At 46.1% G+C, this 18948-nt stretch overlaps 1 protein-coding gene across 1 annotated transcript in view; it reads left to right on the top strand.

The window, feature by feature from the left end:
- The first annotated feature begins 1966 nt into the window (after positions 1-1966).
- Positions 1967-18948, top strand: part of CEP95 (centrosomal protein 95) — a 31222-nt gene continuing 14240 nt past the window's right edge. Inside the window, 14 exon segments of the mRNA XM_061557484.1 lie at positions 1967-2026; positions 6007-6135; positions 6775-6882; positions 7681-7794; positions 8260-8386; positions 8871-9013; positions 10640-10768; positions 11722-11856; positions 12483-12754; positions 13361-13468; positions 14256-14470; positions 16902-17037; positions 17652-17787; positions 18567-18781. Coding sequence (XP_061413468.1) covers positions 1969-2026; positions 6007-6135; positions 6775-6882; positions 7681-7794; positions 8260-8386; positions 8871-9013; positions 10640-10768; positions 11722-11856; positions 12483-12754; positions 13361-13468; positions 14256-14470; positions 16902-17037; positions 17652-17787; positions 18567-18781 — 2025 coding nt within the window. The 5' untranslated portion in view covers positions 1967-1968.

Consider the following 18948-nt stretch of genomic DNA (forward strand, 5'->3'; position numbering starts at 1 on the left):
TTGTTTGCTCGTACACCTGTGTAAGTGATCTGATCTCATGCGTGTTTACATACAGAAAGAGTATTGTTGTTATCGTTCAGTTAAGTGAATAAAAACGCGTAAACGCTTTTGACGTGCGTGATGTGTGCAATAACGACTTCGACGCTCTTGTCCTGGGAAGGATTTCTTTATTAAGGAGCCACGTGCTCAACCTTGAGCATGCGAAGACCACACTGCAACAGCCACCACGAGTCGCCCACGCATATCTCCATATCTATAAAAGGCAACGTTGTGAATGTGTGTGTCTGTTCAAAATGTTTAGCGTACTTCCAGACATGCAACAAACTGCTATGTGGGTACTTTCCAGACTGTACACCATGCAAACATTCTAAAAATACACTTTTTTTTGGAGGGGGGAGCTCAATAATGCATACATTTTTTGCACGGCAAGTGAGCTGTGACGTCACATCTGTCACGTGACCCGTGCACGTGGAAGCGTAACGCATTGTAGTGTAGCAGGTAGCGCGCCGCGCTACGAACCCAGCGACCCGAGTTCGATTCCCGCTCACGGCCACCACCGGTGCCGATTATTTGAACCGCTCCTGGGCCTCCCCTAGGTCGACTCGGCCTCAAACGAGTAACTGGTGTGGTGTGTGAACATCGCCACTGGGGAGACAAAGGCGGCCGGGCGTGGTGCTGGCCACCCACCCCCTATTCCCAAATATTCTCGCTCGCCCTCGACGACTTGAGCTACAGGTTGACTCCAATGTACCATGACGTCACCTGGCCACGCCCCTATTCTCGATCATTCTCGTGGCCACCACACACAGCAACTCAATACGTACAACTCGATAGATATTTCGACTGATTGTGACGTCACGGCGACTATCGTGGATCGATAATCAACAAGCGAGATGTCAATGCTCACGTGCACGTGTCTGACGCTTGTTATAACCACGCTTGCTCCCGGATCGTCTGTTAATACTATACTGGAGTGGGGATCTTTGTCTCTATACTACATAACGCTTGCTTTCGATAAAAAAAATCAGCAAAAAAAATCACGAGAGAAAATAAACTCATCGTAACGTAGTGCGCTTGAAATAACACGCGGACGTGTACACAACTCAGACTGTCAAAACAAGCTTCATGTTGTTCAGTTAAAGAAAGGCAATGTCTAGAAAGAGGGCTATTAAGTGCAAGTGATAGCGGAAGTGCAAAAATTTGTAAAAATAGAAACGTTCATGCGGTTGTAAGCGGGTGGAGAAATTGGCAAAAATATCGACAGAATTCTATCTTGCTTTCTCGAAGGAGGGGGGTGGAGCATTACATAATCTAATGTTTAATATGTTATAATTAAAGTGTCAATTTTACATTAAATATCTGCTTTTAAAAAAGTTTGCTGCAATCTTAACTGTTATTTAATTTTCAGAATTTCGCTTTACGGATAACTTCAGGAACGTATCTGTTCCGTATATCGAGGTATGCCTGTTTTACATAGGCACGTCATTCTGTGGCGTTCGTGTTATCACAAATGACGCCATTATGCTGTGGTGGTTTAGTAGTGTTAGTATTATTGGGAGTGACGTCATTAAGCTGTGGCGTTCGTGTTATCACGAATGACGTCATTGGGCTGTGGCGTTCGTGTTTCTGTGGCGTTCGTGTTATCGCGAATGACGTCATTAAGCTGTGGCGTTCGTGTTATCGTGAGTGACGTCATTCTGCTGTGGCGTTCGTGTTTCTGTGGTGTTCGTGTTATCATCAGTGACGTCATTAAGCTGTGGCGGTCTTGTTATCGTGAGTGACGTTATTGTGCTCTGGCGTTCGTGTTTCTGGGACGTTCGTGTTTTCGTGAGTGACGTCATTGTACTGTGGCGTTCCTGTTATCGTGTATGACGTATTATCCTGTGGCAGCCAGTGTTCTCACGGATGACGTCATCAAGGTTGTCAACACTTTGTATACATTCGATGACGTCACGGGCCGCTCGGCCAATGGGAGCGCGAGACGGTTTGAACACGGAGGGAGCCATGGAGGGCAGCGGAGACGCGGGTTCGTGAGACGGCGATTTAAACTCTTTAATGTTCATCGATAACGTTCAATATCTATAACAATCGATCACGCTCACGGTTTGCTGTTAATTCGCGAGCGTCAACCTTCACAACGCGTACACACGACGGCTATTCGCAGCCGCTGCCGCGTGTGTTTTGTGTGAGGCGAAGCGTCCGTAGATCGATCGATCGATCGGTATCCGATTATTGTTATTACAGAAGTCTGACAAACATCGATTAATGTCGCGATGGGCGAATCCCTTTGCGTTTGCAACGTTGTCGCGTACCACTACGAATGCCACCCGTGCGTTTATAACGAACAGCGGCCGTGGACTTGGTTGATGATAACTGTGAGGCGATTTAAAGACAAACTTGACGGTAACTGCAGTTTCGATTTAAAGCTTCTTTCGTGACTGCAGCGATTCATCTTCTTGGTTCTTTCGGTAAAGTCACATAGAAGGGAAATAATACAATAATAGTAATAAAACTATTTATTTTATTATGTTTTATGTTGGTTCTTTCGGTAAAGTCACGCAGAATGGAAATAATAAAAGAATAAAAATAAAGCTTTATTTTATAATGTTTTATGGTTAATATTTAAATATTCAATTTCCTTCATTATGTTTAAAAAAAATTATTTTATTATTTCCCTTCTACGCGACTTTACCGAAAGAACCAAGAGGAGCAACTGCAGTCTTTGTGTTTTTGGTGAGGACCCAAGCTGTCATTTAATTGTCCCCTCGGATCAAGCAAAGATCCCCCGTGTAGCCTCTAACAGACTGTAGGGGCAAGTGCTGTTAGCGAGTAGCAACCTATGAAGGCCGGCACGGCACACGAAGGGGTGAGGGTGGCCAGCACCACTCCCAACCGCATTTGCCTTCCCCAGTGGCGATGTTGACACACCGCAACGGGTACTAATTTGAGGCTGAGTCGACCTAGGGGAGGCCCCAGGTCCGGTTCAGATATTCGTCACCGGCGTTGGCCGTGAGCGGGACGCGAACCCCGTAGGTGCAACGCGCTCGCCGCTATACCGCCGCTATTCTTAAACACTTTCACAACCACCACGCACACTCTTTCTTGAGACGTTTCGTTCGGCTACGGGCCCGTGGCACTTGTGCGAAGTGGTAAATGTAAAGCCCCCACTCTCCACCCCCCATGCCTGGCGCGCAATAGCAGCTCCTGTGGCGGCAATGTGAATATCGCGAGGTACAAGGCGCTGCCGTGCAATTGCTTTGCCTCTCGGCATCGCTGGCGGAAGGGGCCTCCACTAGAAACTAGCAGGGGTCGGGAACCTTTTTTACTGGGAGAGCCATAAAAGCCAAATATTTAAAAATATATTGCATTGAGAGCCTTATAGTATTTTAACGTATAATAAATTAAATATGTCTTACTTTTAATGCGACTTCTGGTGCTACGTGGTTTTGCTGATGGCCTTGTAGTCTGGTTCGTACGTGAGGTTGAGCTTCATGCAGGCGTTGAGGCCCCGTGACCCGTGAAATTTATCTTCAAAACTAATTTCTGTTTACTTTTAAATGACACAGTATTATTAAGCAATATCACAAGTATTTTAAAATCAGTTCCAAACTGATTTTTTTATTTTATTTTTTTCAACTCAAAATAGTCTGGGAGCCATATGCCGTCACCAGAAGAGCCATATATGGCTCGCGAGCCATAGGTTCCCGACCGCTGAACTACAGGGAGCTAATCGAGAGCACCCCCACCGTATTCAGCGTCAATGTTGGGATATACTCTTATCAAGCTGGGCAGACGTTTTTGGAAGAGGTGGGAGTGATACTCTTAGTTCTTTCGGTAAAGTCACGTAGGTAAAAAATTTAATTAAAATTAATAATATTAATAGTTAATAATACTTATAAATTATTAATAATTAATTAAAATTTCTAATATAACAATAATATGGGAGTGACCCACGCTTTACCCCACCACAAAGCCGATGGGTGGACAGGTGATTAGTTAAACCCGTCTCTTGTATTAACTGCCGCGCCAGGAGATCTGAAAAGTGACCTCTGGAATTGAATGAGATAATCCATTGGGGTTTATATTATCATAGCGATGTCTGTGTGTAAGTCCATGTGTGTGCCTTTTTCGCACCGGGCAACGCGGGTACTTACCGCTGGTACTTTATAAAGTTATGCTTTAGTAGTGAAATGTGTGAGTTGACCTGTAACATACTCCCAGTGGAATTGCCCTTTATTCAGATATGAATGTGTTTTGTTTGTGTATGTGTGTTTATTAAACGTAATTGTATTGGTGCGTGTCATTAAAATGAACAATGGATTTGGGTAGCTTTATTCAGCAATGGATTTATCAAGGCTACTGTATATATATGTTCGTGTGGTGACATCACATGCTAATGTATTGTACACAATTTTACAAACGTCTAATGTGTTTTTAAACAGTTTTTCATATACTTAACTTTGGTGTATCAATTTTACATGATTCTGATCTGCAGTTGAATTGGCTTAAACCAGGGGTCGGCAACCAAAATAACAAGAAGAGCCATTTCTTTCCAATTCGGTACAAAATTCAGTATTTCAAGAGCCGCAATGCATCTGAGTACGTACTCATCGTCAAGAAGCAGCCCGTAAAGAGCCGCATGCGGCTCCGGAGCCGTAGGTTGCCGACCCCTGGCTTAAACGAATGTTGCTAGAAAATAATTGTCAAATGCTATCAGCCAATGGACCTAAGTGTAATTGAGTAATTTTGGTCTTCAAATTATATTTTTTCTTGTTAAAAGTTTATATCGTTTACACCATGAGCGACAGATTGCTTGGAGAGCGGCTTTTATCTAGGAGTAGATCATGGTTGATGAAAATGAATCGGTCAGTTATTTTGTTTGACTACAATTCCTGATTTCCCTTTTCTGTCTTAATCTTATTTCAAGCTTGTACCTCTCCACGCTTCTTTCTGCTATATTTAAACATACGTTCCATTGTCTTAGTGTTTTCATTCATGTCTCACAGCTTGGGAAGGACTTCTTTCAGCAGTGGATAGTTCATAGCTGATGAAAACGACGATGATGAGGATCCTTATCTACCTTTTTTACATGGTTATCTTATCAACATTAAGCTCATCATTCTCCTCTTACCCCTACCGACCTTGCCAATGCTCTTGCCTCTGCTGCTGCTTTTTGTTAAACGAATACACCGCAGGGCGGATAAACTCCCAGGCCCCTTGCTTAGCAACCGTAACAACACAAAGGACGGGCAGCATTAATATGGTCGTGTGGAGGTGTCCTGGTGAGTGATTCGGAGGTCTAAGACTTACTGTATGTATATAATAGCTCGCCCTAAGCTGGCACTGCTGAGAATCCTGGCTCTGAATCCAGGTTTCGGCCACCTGTGATTAAAATGGGGTCTTGTGCGTGGCGATTTGTCAGAGCTTGGTGACCAGTGACTTGCACAATAACCAATCACGTTCATTATATTCTAGCTCTGAGAAGTGTTAATTTTGCTTTGTTACGGGGAAAATCTATTTTCAGGGCATAGAAACGGTGCACCAATAAGCGTGCTTTCTGCAGGGATTTCAGAAGTAGTTATGTGATGCTATCTTCCTGGCCACACCATGACACAAGGTAATGTTACGCTGCTCACTAGCTCTGGTAATAGCAGCAGCGGCAAAATCAATGGTTGTACTGTACTTATATTCTTCCATTATCTGTGCTGGCCGCCTTCAACCTGCACTGACCGCATGCTGATTTATAATCAAGTAACTGCTACAATCTGGAGGCGCGGAGAGGCCCTAATCCAGCTGTGAGTTCACATGTACATCACGAGATGAACAATTGATTTAGCACGTAGGTTTTGGCAGCCGCTCGTGCTCTCCCCAGTTAGGCTGCATGTTGTGCATGTCTCCTGTCATGTTTTCGCCACGCACCATTGCGGGCTTCTTCCAACACCTCACGAATCCACGGTTAATCGGTCAATTGTTACGCCCCTTCTGCCAACCCACGGCGGCGTGCAGAGTGGGTGCGTGTGGCGAATGAGCTGCTGAGGCGCTGCCACGTGAACCTGCGCGTGCGGCGCCTGGCGGAGTGCGACGCCAATGTGTTCGTGGCGATCTACGAGGCCACGCTCGGGGAGAAGGTGCCAGGTAAAGACTTGCCCCACCTCGCTGTGAGCAAAATGGGGTCCTATGCTTGGCCGTTTCTCACAGCTTGGTGACCACAAAATAACCATCATGTTCAATATATTCTAGCTCTGAGAAGTATGAATTTTGCTTTGTCACAGGTGAAACGTGCCCACCTCTCCCCCCTGCCTCCACCCCCCCCCCCGCCACACCCCCCCCCCCCCCCCCCCCACGTCTTTCCGCACACGACCGCTGTTCTTTCGTCACTCTGCCTTGTCCTAAGCGTGCAGATCTGGTAAAAAGCGTCGGTTGTTTGATTGTTCATTTGTTGAGGTTTGTCGTAGACTTGTATGGAAATGATGTCGTAAATTATGAAATTGAAATAGAAAGGTTTCGGGTTTGACTGCAACAACAAATAAAGTGAAGCACAGAAAAAAGATAAATAGAGTGAATTCGGCCTTCGCCCATCGCTCTTGAGCTGACGGGAATGAAAATAAGACGTTTGTCTTTTCACTTATAAGCCTTACCTGGGGAGCAGGCAAAACATAATTCTCGAATTGACGGAATTCTAATGCTTGAGATTTACTAGTGTGATCACTGGCAATCTCACTCGGGGGTTTAATGCTTACCGTTGTGTCGCTGTGCCGTTCCACGCCCGAACAGATTCAATAGCCGTGCCCAAGTCCAAAGAGGATGATGCGCACAACGTACAAAGCATTATTGACTCCTTGGCTCTTGACTACCTGCAGATCAGCCTCTCACACATCACAGGTGGGTTTCTAATGCATTGCCATCCGTGAATTGATTGGTATTGCGAATTTAGACTCGATAGATGCCTTCTCATTACAATATTATAGGTACGAGAGGTAATTGGCCCAGCATTGTCAATCAAAATTCTAGATTTATTTTCGCTAATATCGTAGGTACTAGAAGTGTCATTATGAAACACTTAATTGATTAACATACATTATTAAGCTCACTCTAAATGCATTAAATCGTCTGTGTAAGAACAGATGTTTTCCCATTTGTATATGTTGTATGTAATAGGTTACCATGTCCTCTGCAGCCATTAGTAGCTGCCACATTCACCACTATCGTTAATAGAGAGAATTGATTCTTGAATCGAATTTTATACCCTGAATTTGTGACGATACCGCTGAGAAATAAATAATTGCACCTCAAATGGGTACCATTTTTTTATACTCGTGTGGTTACCCAGTATTTAGTTTTTGCTTGGTTAAAGTTTGTGTTGATGTAACCTGGGTATCGGATCAGGCTCTGTGGCATTGTTTTTATAATGCTCAACTCGAAATCGGCAAGATTCCAGTTCAAATTCCCGTTTGACGTCAACAGAACTCATCCTCAACTTCAACATCAGTTTCAGTAATAATGAGTCGAACACCACTCGCATGAGATGAACAATGTATTTTTTTTCCCCATGAATGGACATGTGAATGGGGAATTTCCACCTGGCTGGCTCAAGGTCGCCACAAGCAATGAGCGCCTCCGCATTTGTTGTTAAAACACCGAGACGCTTTGACTTTGATGGACGTCTGTTCACGCATACAGGCGAAAACGTCGTGAATGGACACAAGGATTCGATACGGAACCTCCTGGAGATTTTTGATGGCCTTGTCGACTACCTGTCTGAGCAGGTGGACGAAGACTCGTCGCAGCACAGTGGTCAGTGTTTGCTCCCTTGCCTCGCGCACATCTGCCTGTGAGACCACCCACCATTCCATGCTTTAAACCTCAAGTTTGCTTGATGATGGGGTGGGCCGGTAGATGAGCCTCAGCAGGAGTTGCTGGTATTCTCGGCTAGGCAAAAGGTTTGGCCGTGTGTTGAGAAAACACAAGAAAAGATGGAATTTGAAGGCCTGTGGAGATGCCACTGATGGAGTATTAAAGGAGTTGGGGGGGGGGGAAACTGAGGGTGAGATCGAATGATGCAGTAAAACACGATATGGGGATACTTGATGTGACGAGAGAAGAGGCACAGAATAAAAAAATGTGGAGAAAGAAAATCCGAAACAGCCGAACTCACGCAATTATGGGACTTTTTTGGCTTGGCAAAATAATATGCAGTACATATATAAAAAATACGACTTCATGACTGAACCGGCTTGCGTGTGTGATTTCTCTTTGCAGGCGACGACGATGTCCTGCTCTCCAAGGAAGAGCTCGCGGTGGTCCATGACGTTTTGGGAGAAGACCTCGGACCGGATCGTGAGCGTGGAGCCACCAGGGTGGAGATGGGTGGAGCTGCCATTCCAGAGTGAGTGCCGCAAACTGCCCAACGGTTCATTCTGTTTGACCCCCTTTTCAGAAAGCTACAACCCCAAAAAAATCAAGATAACGTCCGCCGCAGTTATGCATCTCGGCGGTTGTTGCCACGTTCCCATGACGACTTAAAATCCAGCTGTCCCAATTCAAGAACCAAGGAAAGTGGGGTAGGCCTGGATTCCCACGGCAGTCATACAGAGAGTAAAGCCATCACCAACCGGGCTGTATAGCCGTTCTATTGGTAGACCATTAAATCTTGCTAGCGTTACTTAGAGAGCCACACACTTTTACCTGGTGCGATGTTGGAATCAGTTGTAACTTCACGGGGTCAACACACAAGAGGCACGCCGTTATTACACCGGGTACATTTTAGACACGGCGAAAATACAATCTTGAGCATCCAACCCCACAGAATAATGGTACCTTTGGCTTTGTCGAAGGCACATTCAACTTGTAATGTTTAACCCCAACTTTAGGCCTGCCTTCACCTGCAGCCGTGCGCACCAGTCGGCGAACCTGTCTCTGCCGAGCTGGGACGTGGATGGCACGGAATCCACGGCTGAGCTCATCCGGCTGGGCGAGACTGCACACTCCTTTACCGTGCGCGCCGAGAGCCAAGGTGCGAAATGCGGACTCTCGACTACGCGTCTTCTGCAATTGACACATTCTTCGAGTGGCTTTTTGGTGATTTGGTTTGATCATCATCATCACGATCCATGGTGTCTACTGCACATTCCGTCATTTGTTTTCACTTGCCTCTATCTTGTGCCAATACGCTCAATTGGTGCACATTTTTTGGAACCAATCTGTTATGTCTTAGTCAAGCCATTTTTCCAAACAACACACTTTAAATGTCCCTGTTGTCGTCCATCCCACACATGTGTCCCAATAGTGCCAGTTTTTTACTTCTCATCACTGGCTGTATCCGGTCTTCTCTTCTATGTGCAACCTTTTTCTTACTTCTACGTTGGCCACTCTGGGTCCAGCTTAGATACAGAACAGAATCCTATTTGGTTCTGCAGTAAATGATAAAGGTACCCGTACCCAGCCGGGTACGGGTACCCGTTTGCGACCCTGGTGCGGCCGGGTACGGGTAGACCGTAAGTCACTGGTGAGTAACTGTTTGCCACTCATTTCCCAACGTCTTGTCTCTTCTCACAATTCAAGTTCCTAGAATCAACCCACCCGCGCCTGCAACATGGCTTCATCCCAGAGGTCGCAATCAGGTACCCGATACCCGTACCCAGCTGGGTACGGGTACGGCCGGGTACGGGTACCCGTTTGCGACCCTCGTGCGGCCGGGTATGGGTAAGGAATCAAAACCCGTTTGCGACCTCTGCGCTGCTGGCAGAAGGGCCTCCACACAAAACGGAGTTCTAGAGAACTCTCCCTAGGGGGTATTTTGGCCTACTCTTTCTTCCATGCTGGCCAAACGTCTCCGGTAGAGGTGAGAATACCCACTCTTTTTCCCCACCAAACACGACCTGCCGATCGACTAACCATGTCGTACCCATTTGCAACATGCACAAGTACTGCACCAGGTGTGTGCTGATCAGGGGTCAGGGTGGATATGCGACGGTCAAATTTGCGACGCATTATTGTAGCTACCTTGCGAAATTTGTACTGTAGTGAATTCTCTGTTTAAATGTCTGCGAATGGCCGCTCATAATGGAATTGCTACGGATTATGAAAATGGGTTGCGTGGGGTGGGGAGATAAGACTAAGAGATACTGTTGGGAGAGTGACTATTGGAAAAAAATCTGATTACGGATTACTGCAAGGTTTTAGAAAGAATGTAACATAATTATCTCATTGCGAATTTCCAGTGTAGCATTCTCATTATTTTGATAAATTTTAAGATTCTTTCAAATCAACTATTGTGAGGTTGTAATAACATTTGTAATAGCGTTAACGTCAAGCTTCTGATGTAATCGGTTAGTTTTTGGTATACATTCAAGAAAAACAAATCTTACAATGTATCCTAATCTTTATCTAGACTGGAGGAATCCAATGAGTTACGAAGGTTTTTCTCACATATCTAATTAACTGATGCATGCTCGGCAAGAGTAATTACAAAGCATTAACAGTGCATACCTTTGGTGATCGTATTACAGTAACTTGTTATTCTCCTCCACTGCTCTTAAGCAAATGGATTCTAAGACGGTGTCGTTTGCATTTAAAAAGCCTTAATAGAGCAGTGGATAGAGTATGACTGGTGATGCCGCTGATGATGGTTGTTCTACAGCTGCTATGGACCAGGTCTCTGTGAGCAGCGTGGACCTAGTACCAGACAGAGAGAAGAGGGATCTCAACTTGACCCAAACGATTCATGGTCCTGAGCATCGCGTGCCTGCTTCTGGCCTCTTTCAAGCAGGTAATTTTTTGGGAGTGAATTTCTCCATGTGCTGCGTGTGAACCGAATAGAACAAATCACGGTTGCTCATGAGGCATGTGAAGGAACTTGCCAAAAGTTGGCACCAGCGGTGTCAAGATCGACCTCTATGGAGAACGCTCGTGAAAGATGTAGTGGATTACCTAGGCTACAACGTGAGCCGGTTGTTGGTGGTGCTCATAACAACAAGCAGAACATCGTATATATGTATGGCCGGTTTTGAAAATCCACTGCTGTATCAGGGCCTCCTGATGCCTTGTGGTCTGTGAGGGATATTTGACCATACATCAACACCCTTGACAGTCTTCTTGGTTCTTTCGGTAAAGTCACGTAGAAGGGAAATAATAAAGTAATAAAAATAAAACAATAAAATTATTTGGCAAGAGAAATAATTAAATATTTAGAAGCCAGCATAGTTACATTATTGTATTATGTTTGCTTTTTATTATTTTATTATTTCACTTCTATGTGACCTTTTTACCGACAAACCAAGAAGATGAATCCCTGAAGTCACGAAAGCTTTAAATCGAAACCCTTGTCAATGCTGGTTGGTGAAGGTGAGGGGAGTGCAGAACAGCACTGTAATTTGCTGCACTGCCATTCCCCCTGGTCTGTTCACCAATAACACCTTGGTCTCATACCATTCTCTTGGTGAATGTTCAGCACTTCACGAGGCCTCAAGTACAGCACAACAATGTATTTTGACGCGCTGCCTTCTTGCTGCTCACCACGTAGGCCCATCATTTCGTGGCCTACATCAACCTGACATGCATGATGGTCACCCATCCCAAACACTGTCTCGGCTCAACATTGCTTAGCTTCTGATGAGAATGGGTGCATTCTGGGTGACTTTTTCATCGGCCATGAGGCTTTCCTGGGATATGTAAATGACGTATTTTATTTAATGGTGGGACTCCGCTCGTTTTGTTGCCCAGGTCGATCGGATTCTCTGTCATCTCTGAGCGAGCACACCATATCCACGCACCTTGCCCTGCCACCTTCCATCAAGGCCGTGTGGATGGAGGAACCCATGCCGGGTACAGCTGCCAGTCTGCTGGGCACCATGCAAGGTTGGCAGACATCCGTAGATTGTATGGTCATTTGTTTGAAAAAATGTTTTTATTACAGTTGGATTGGCTTTTGTTACGAATAATTACACGGTGATTTTATATTTGCAAAATACTGGTGACAGTTTCTGTATACAATATTATAAATTGTATTAATTATGTTTTTTGCACTTAGTGTTTAAATTGTGTGCTTTGCTGTTTTTTCTGAACTGTGCTCCTTGCTTTTTATTTTTTGTGTGTCTGCACTAAATGGTTTACCTTGTAAATGTACTCCAGGTTAATGATCAATATATATTTTGATACTGTCCTTGAAACAAACTTTCCATGGAAATGAATAAATACTATCTCAACTGGAATTAATAATAGAGGGCTCATTTTTCTTCACTGAAACACATATGCGCCACCAGTGTGTATTTATTTTAGCAACAATCCACTCAGTCCGGATATAACTTTTACCCAAAAAATTTTATTACAATTTTTTTTGTTATTGGACACTGCTGGACTCCATTATAGATTTATATATTAAGCGACTGTCATTCACATATATAGAGATCTGTTCACTAGTGCGACTGCCATTCACATTTGTAGCAACCTGTTAACCGCAGTGAACCCCCCATGAATTCCTCCAGTTGCCGCGAGACCGCGAGAGCCGTTGGAGGGAGACGCGGCGGCGTCCCCAACGCACGACCGCGCCGGGTTGAGCCCTCGCTACTCGTGGGTGGACGACCCCCTGGTGGGGTCGGCCGTTCCGCTGAGGCCTCCGCTGCAGCTGGAAGACGGAGGCTACTCGCTGCGGGTGGTCGACGGCACCTCGGCGAATCCCCGTGACGGACTCGACTCGTCTGCAGAGCGCAAAGACGCGGAAAGTCAGACCGATTTACAGGCGGTGGGAACATCACATGTAAGAATGATAATCGTAATTATTGTATTTTTTTTTTACTCAATTTAATTAAATTCTGGATCGAGGACTCCCTCCGTATGCTATGGCAGTCTTGGGAGTAGCTTGACCATATTTAATCATGCTGGCCAGTGCTGGTTGATGAAGGGGACGTGGTGGTTGAAGTGCGGAGGTCCGGGACTGGTTCTGATTTCACTCGTGACTGATGTTTACTCGGTGAGGCTTTCCTGGATAAAAAAAAAAAAACATTCGGCATATTCATCAATTAAAAAACAATTAATACGCTTGCAATTCATCCATATGTTTGCGTGTATTAATCCATTGGTCATGGTTTATTCAAATTACATGTAAGTGAATTATTTGGTTACATTTTGGCGAATTAAGTGAACAAAATTGTATGAACAAGACATAAAGAAGTGAGAGAAAATACAAACAAAGTGATAAAAACGAGACGATAGAATTGATTCCCGAGTCGAATTCTGACCCAGAATCGTGACAGTTTGTCAAATTGCTGGAAGATTGCTTCGTTACCTTCCTAATTAAAACACGTCTTGATTTGGTGAGCTTTGGACTTCCACTAGACACTCGTCCGCCCTTTTCTGTGCGCAGGAGGAAGCGCGGGCCACTTCTCCAAAGAGTTGTGTTTGTGAAGACAGAGTAAGAACTGGAGATGACTCTACATCCAGAGACCGTCAACAGGCTGCAAGCCGCGATGAGGTATTGATGCCAGCTTGTTTCGCTCATCAAACCAGAACTGGGATGGCCCTAGATTTGAAGCTTTCGTGAGTGCAAGGATTCATATTCTTAGGTTTTTCGGTAAAGTCACGTAGGTAAAAAATTAAAATTAATAAAAATAAAATAAAAATCACGACGTTTCGGAGGCAACACAAGCTTCCGTCTTCTGGTGGAACCGTCACAGCACGATAGCTGTATCGAGTGTCAAGTGGTACAGCTATCGTGCTGTGACGGTTCCACCTGAAGACGGAAGCTTGTGTTGCCTCCGAAACGTCGTGATTTTTATTTTATTTTACTTTTATTAATTTAAATTTTTTACCTACGTGACTTTACCGAAAAAACCTAAGAATATGGGATGGCCCTCTTTTCTCTCGGCCACACTGAGCCAATGATGCAAATTACACATCATCATGCCAAAGCTGTTCCATTGTACAATTATGCTCGACTTAACATAAATGAGTACGTATTTTATGGACCTTGGCTTGATGAGATTAATAAATCGAGGGACTCATTTGACCCCTCGTGACCAGCATTTGAACTTTGCACAACCTTCTGATTGTGAGTCAAACGCTCTGACCACCGGACGTGTAACAGTGCTTTCATTCATTAATTTATGTCGATTCTTAAGCTCGTGAACATGAAAGTATTTGCCAAAAAGAGGTCAGCTTTATAAAAAAAATCACAATGGGGTCCCCCAAACCCCTGACTTTTTAATACAGCTGTTGAGATATTACTTACAATGTTTTTTGTTTGTTTAATTCCATCACAGTCACTGCACACGGATGATGTCTCGGGCACCAGAAGATCCCTGGCCTTTGGCACCCGGCTCGGGGAAGCCATCGCGGCCACTGACAATCGTCGCCCGCCGCCACCGACATCGGCGCTGCCAACGATGACGAAGGCGTTATACGATGCCGGGGAGTTTCGCGACGCCGGGGAGTTTCGCGACGCCAAGGGGGTGAAAGGGAGCCCCTGCCCATCCAGGTGTTGTGCACGACGCTCGCGCTGAGCTTGCTGGAATTACAGCCACGGCGCATTAATATTGTACGACTGTGGTCGTGTTTCGCTCACTCACCCCACCCACTATCTCACTCGTTCACTCACTCACACACTCACCCACTGTCTCACTCATTCACTCACACACACACCCACTGTCTCACTCATTCACTTGCACACCCACCCACTGTCTCACGCATTCACTCACTCACCGACCGCGTCTCACTCGTTCATTCACACACCCACCCACTATCTCACTCATTCACTCACCCACCCACTGTCTCACTCATTCACTCACACACTCACCCACTGTCTCACTCATTCACTTGCACACCCACCCACTGTCTCACGCATTCACTCACTCACCGACCGCGTCTCACTCGTTCATTCACACACCCACCCACTATCACTCATTCACTCACCCACCCACTGTCTCACTCATTCACTCACACACTCACCCACTGTCTCACTCATTCACTTGCACACCCACCCACTGTCTCACTCATTCACTCGCACACCCACCCACTGTCTCACGCATTCACTCACTCACCGACCGCGTCTCACTCGTTCATTCACACACCCACCCACTATCTCACTCATTCACTCACCCACCCACTGTCTCACTCATTTACTCATTCACCCACTGTCTCACTTGTTTGCTCACCCACCCACTGTCTCACTCAATCACTCACTCAACCATTATCACACTTACCCACTCACTCATTCACTTAACAAGAACGCAACGCAAACTCACTCAGCCACTAAATCACTCAAAAACTAGCCGAGCACTTGCCTACCAATAAACTCGCACCGATCACTAACTCAACACTCACCTGCCAACTCGCAAACCTCCTCACTCACTCAACACTCAACTAACCAGTTAACTGACTCGCAAAGACAAAGATGCCCAGTATAACCTTGCACACTTTTGTGGCAAGTGCTGTTAACGAGCACCTATAAAGGCCAGCGCCACACCTGACTAACTGAACACTCTTACACCCACTCGGTCAAGGCTATTCAATATCATGAACATTTTCGCAATCTTTTAGAGAATGCTCTCTTATTCCCCGTTCCTCACTCTGGAATGAGTGTGTCGAAATAATGACTTGAAGAGCTTTTATTAATATTTTAGAGTGTTTAGAAGGCCATCCGATAGGCATCTTCTCGCTTGGTGCACGAGTGATTACTGTTGGTAATGTTGGAACCGTGCCTTACCCACTTGCTCTTACCGTCTCATCTCACATTTTGTGTAGTTCTTTTCTCTTGTTGAGGTGCTCTACCGCTCTCCTGTGTCCAAGTTATTGTGTCACGGTGGTGATGGCTGAGCTGTAGATTTAAATATTTAATAACGTGGCTTTGTAGCATGGTTAAAAAAAAACATGCTACCTCACAATTTCACACGCGCTGTTCATATCTTAACTCATTTATTCGCTCACTTTACACTAAGCCACGAGCTAAATCACCCTCCTACTAACGGAGTCGATGAAGGCTCGCTCAACATCCACTTATTTACTCACCATCTCATTCGCTCGCCTCACACTAACTCGGCATGAGCTCACTCACCCACTACTCCAAATATACACTCAACGCAAGCCCATCACTCTCAACGTTCACTCACTCACTCACCCACTATCTAACTCATTCCCTCACATAACACTAACTCAGTGCTGACTCGCTCACCCACCCTTCTAACTCACTCGACACTATCTCACTCGCATAACACTTAACACGTGCAGTGTTCGTATTTGGTTGTAAGGCATTGTGCCTTGCAAATTGTACATTGCCTCCAAACAAGCTTCGTTAGTACTTGGATGGTGACCAACACGCACCATTTGGTACACGTATCATGGTATTTATCTACGGGTCTGATAAACCTTTACATCGTTACATGCCTAACACAACCTCTAGAGCAGTGCTTCCTTAACCCTGGGGTGCACGCACTCCCTGGGGGCGCAAAATTCCCTTTCTGGGGGTGAGAGACATGCCAGATTATTTGAGAAGGTAAATCGTCGAAACACAAATTAAGCACGGCCACGTAAGTACAACTCCTTTGTTTCATCAAACCTATTGTATTTATGAACATACATTTTTAACAATTGAGAACCAAAGGGGGGTGCAAGGCTACAGTGAAGGTTAAGAAACCACTGCTCTCTAAAGGGCACTCTTCGTTTCATGTATAGCACTTGGCATATTAGTCGGTGTTTGATGGGAATTGAGAACAATATTATATATTGACTGATCAAACTTTTTGCCACCTTCTGTGCTCGTACGAAGTCCTTTCTGTCGCCTCTTTATCCACACAAGGGGCACAATTAAATTAAATTAAATTAAAATTGCTCGACCGCAGAATAAGCCAATTTAAGTGAGCGACTGAAATGTAATTGCGACGAGGGTGTGCTTTCTGCGTTGCCGTCTGCAGGCGCAGGCTGTTTGACGGGGACGCGCTGCCGGCGTCCGAGACGCTGTCTCGCCGGCGCGCCAAGAATCTGGAATCGGAGCGCGAGCTCCGCGAGATGTCGGACTGCCTGTCGCACCGGCTGGAGCAGCTGGACAGGGTGAGTCGTGGTGGGGGAGATGCAGAGTCATTTGTTTGACGTTATTTACCTACAATAGCCAGAACAAGTCTCTTTTATTTTTTTCAACACCCTTTTCGCCAATTCTATCTGAATTGAGCTCTTGGCATTATGCGCCTTAGACAGAGCCGCATGTGGTGGATTAAAGAGCCGCATGCAGCTCGCGGGATGCCACTTGGCCACCGCTGGTGTATGTATACATGTTGAACTTCTTTTGCACCGTACGTAGCCAACCATGCTCATCGGAGGTGTGGGGGAAGGACAACAAACTTAACACAAAAGGCAGTTCTCAAGAAATTAATTTTCAATCTAGATTTAAAATTGCATAGCTCCAGTGGCTTCCTAACATATAGCGGGAAGAGCGTTCCAGACAGCCGCAGAAGCGCATCTGAACGCGCGCGATGCAGTGACCGTCTTTGTTCGACGGCTAGCCCCAAAAGCCGCCGCCGCTGCGAGGATGACCAGAGTTGGCGTGATGGTTTATGCTCCTTGACAAGATCAGCAAGATATTGTGGTTCGTGGCGTAGAGTAAACGAGAGCAAAAACACAAACGAGCGCGGCCGCGTTGAGCAGACTCGAGCACCGATGTGCCGCAGGCGCTGAGGATGGCGACGGGCGCGACGCGTGGGAGAGCGGGCGACCCCGAGCTCCTGCGGGGGGACGAAGAGGAGGAGGTGTTTTCGCGGCACAGCGACAGCGCCGTGGACTACAGCCCCGCTCGGCCCGTCACAGGTAACCACCAGGGACCCGCAAACGCTCAGAGCGGGTTAGGCGATTGATCTGCAAGGTGACGGCGCCCATGGTAATGCACGCACGCCTGTAAACGATTCAGATTGGATTGCAAATTGTTTTTACTTAATACAGAGCCCCGCTCCGTTTCGGGGAAACGACGCCGTTGATTGCGTATGATTTACGTGCTTCCTCACGTAATAAATGTATACAACGCGAAATATACGTAATTATATATCAAGGAATTATGTATTCGTACGTTTTTCATTGGTGAAAATTCTCAACTAGCGTATGGCATACGAGAGTCGTGTACACATTTCGGGATGGCAACTGCCGCTTTTGACCTCGCCCACCCCTGGGCGGCGTGCCCCTTGCCTGTGATACGGCGCTTTGGATGTAAGGGTTGGAGAATCACATAGATGTTTTTGAGACCCGCAAATCCGCTGGGTCTAGAGGTACCCAGGGAGCCGGGGGGGTGGGGGGAGCAGGGGTTCAGTTGTTGAGCGGTATTATCGTCATAATAATATCAAGAATGGATGGAAATGGCAGTTGTGATTTTGATTAATTGGTCACAATTGTGGTGAATGTTAGCCACTTATCGTGGCATCGGGTGTCACCTTAACCCATTTACATACGACGCAAACGAAGCATAAAGCGATAATAAATGCATGTGGAAGAATCAAATTTAATTGACAAGCGGGGACAAATCCTTCGCTTTGAATGTAACTGTTCCTATTTAAATTTTTTACGAAAACATATTTTTTTGTGTCCCTCACCACCAGCCCCACGGGGAGGGAGGAGCACCATTGCCACGGCAACGCCCAGGGCCCGCCCCCACTCCACGTCACCGCCACGAAAGTTGTCGCCACGGAGACTGTCTCCACAGGGACCGCCCCCCCTGCTGGAGGAGGTGCTGCAGCTGGCGCGCCCGGCCCCCATGAGGAGGGTGCGCTGGGAGCTGCGGCAGGAGGGAGAGCTGCAGCGACTCAAAGCGCAGGTGGGGCGCTGTGGTGGCTATGAGATATTAACTACCTCGCCTGGTACACAGGAGGTCGTGGGTTCAGTCCCGACCCTGACGCCTGCTGCTGTATATTTGGAGTTTGTGTGTCCTTCTCTCATCATTATCACGGTGGCTATGAGATGTTAACTACCTCGCCTGGTACA

The sequence above is a fragment of the Lethenteron reissneri genome, chromosome 3 (genome assembly GCF_015708825.2).
Source record: "Lethenteron reissneri isolate LAM-NWPU_2019-01 chromosome 3, ASM1570882v1, whole genome shotgun sequence".
NCBI classification, from domain to species: domain Eukaryota; kingdom Metazoa; phylum Chordata; class Hyperoartia; order Petromyzontiformes; family Petromyzontidae; genus Lethenteron; species Lethenteron reissneri.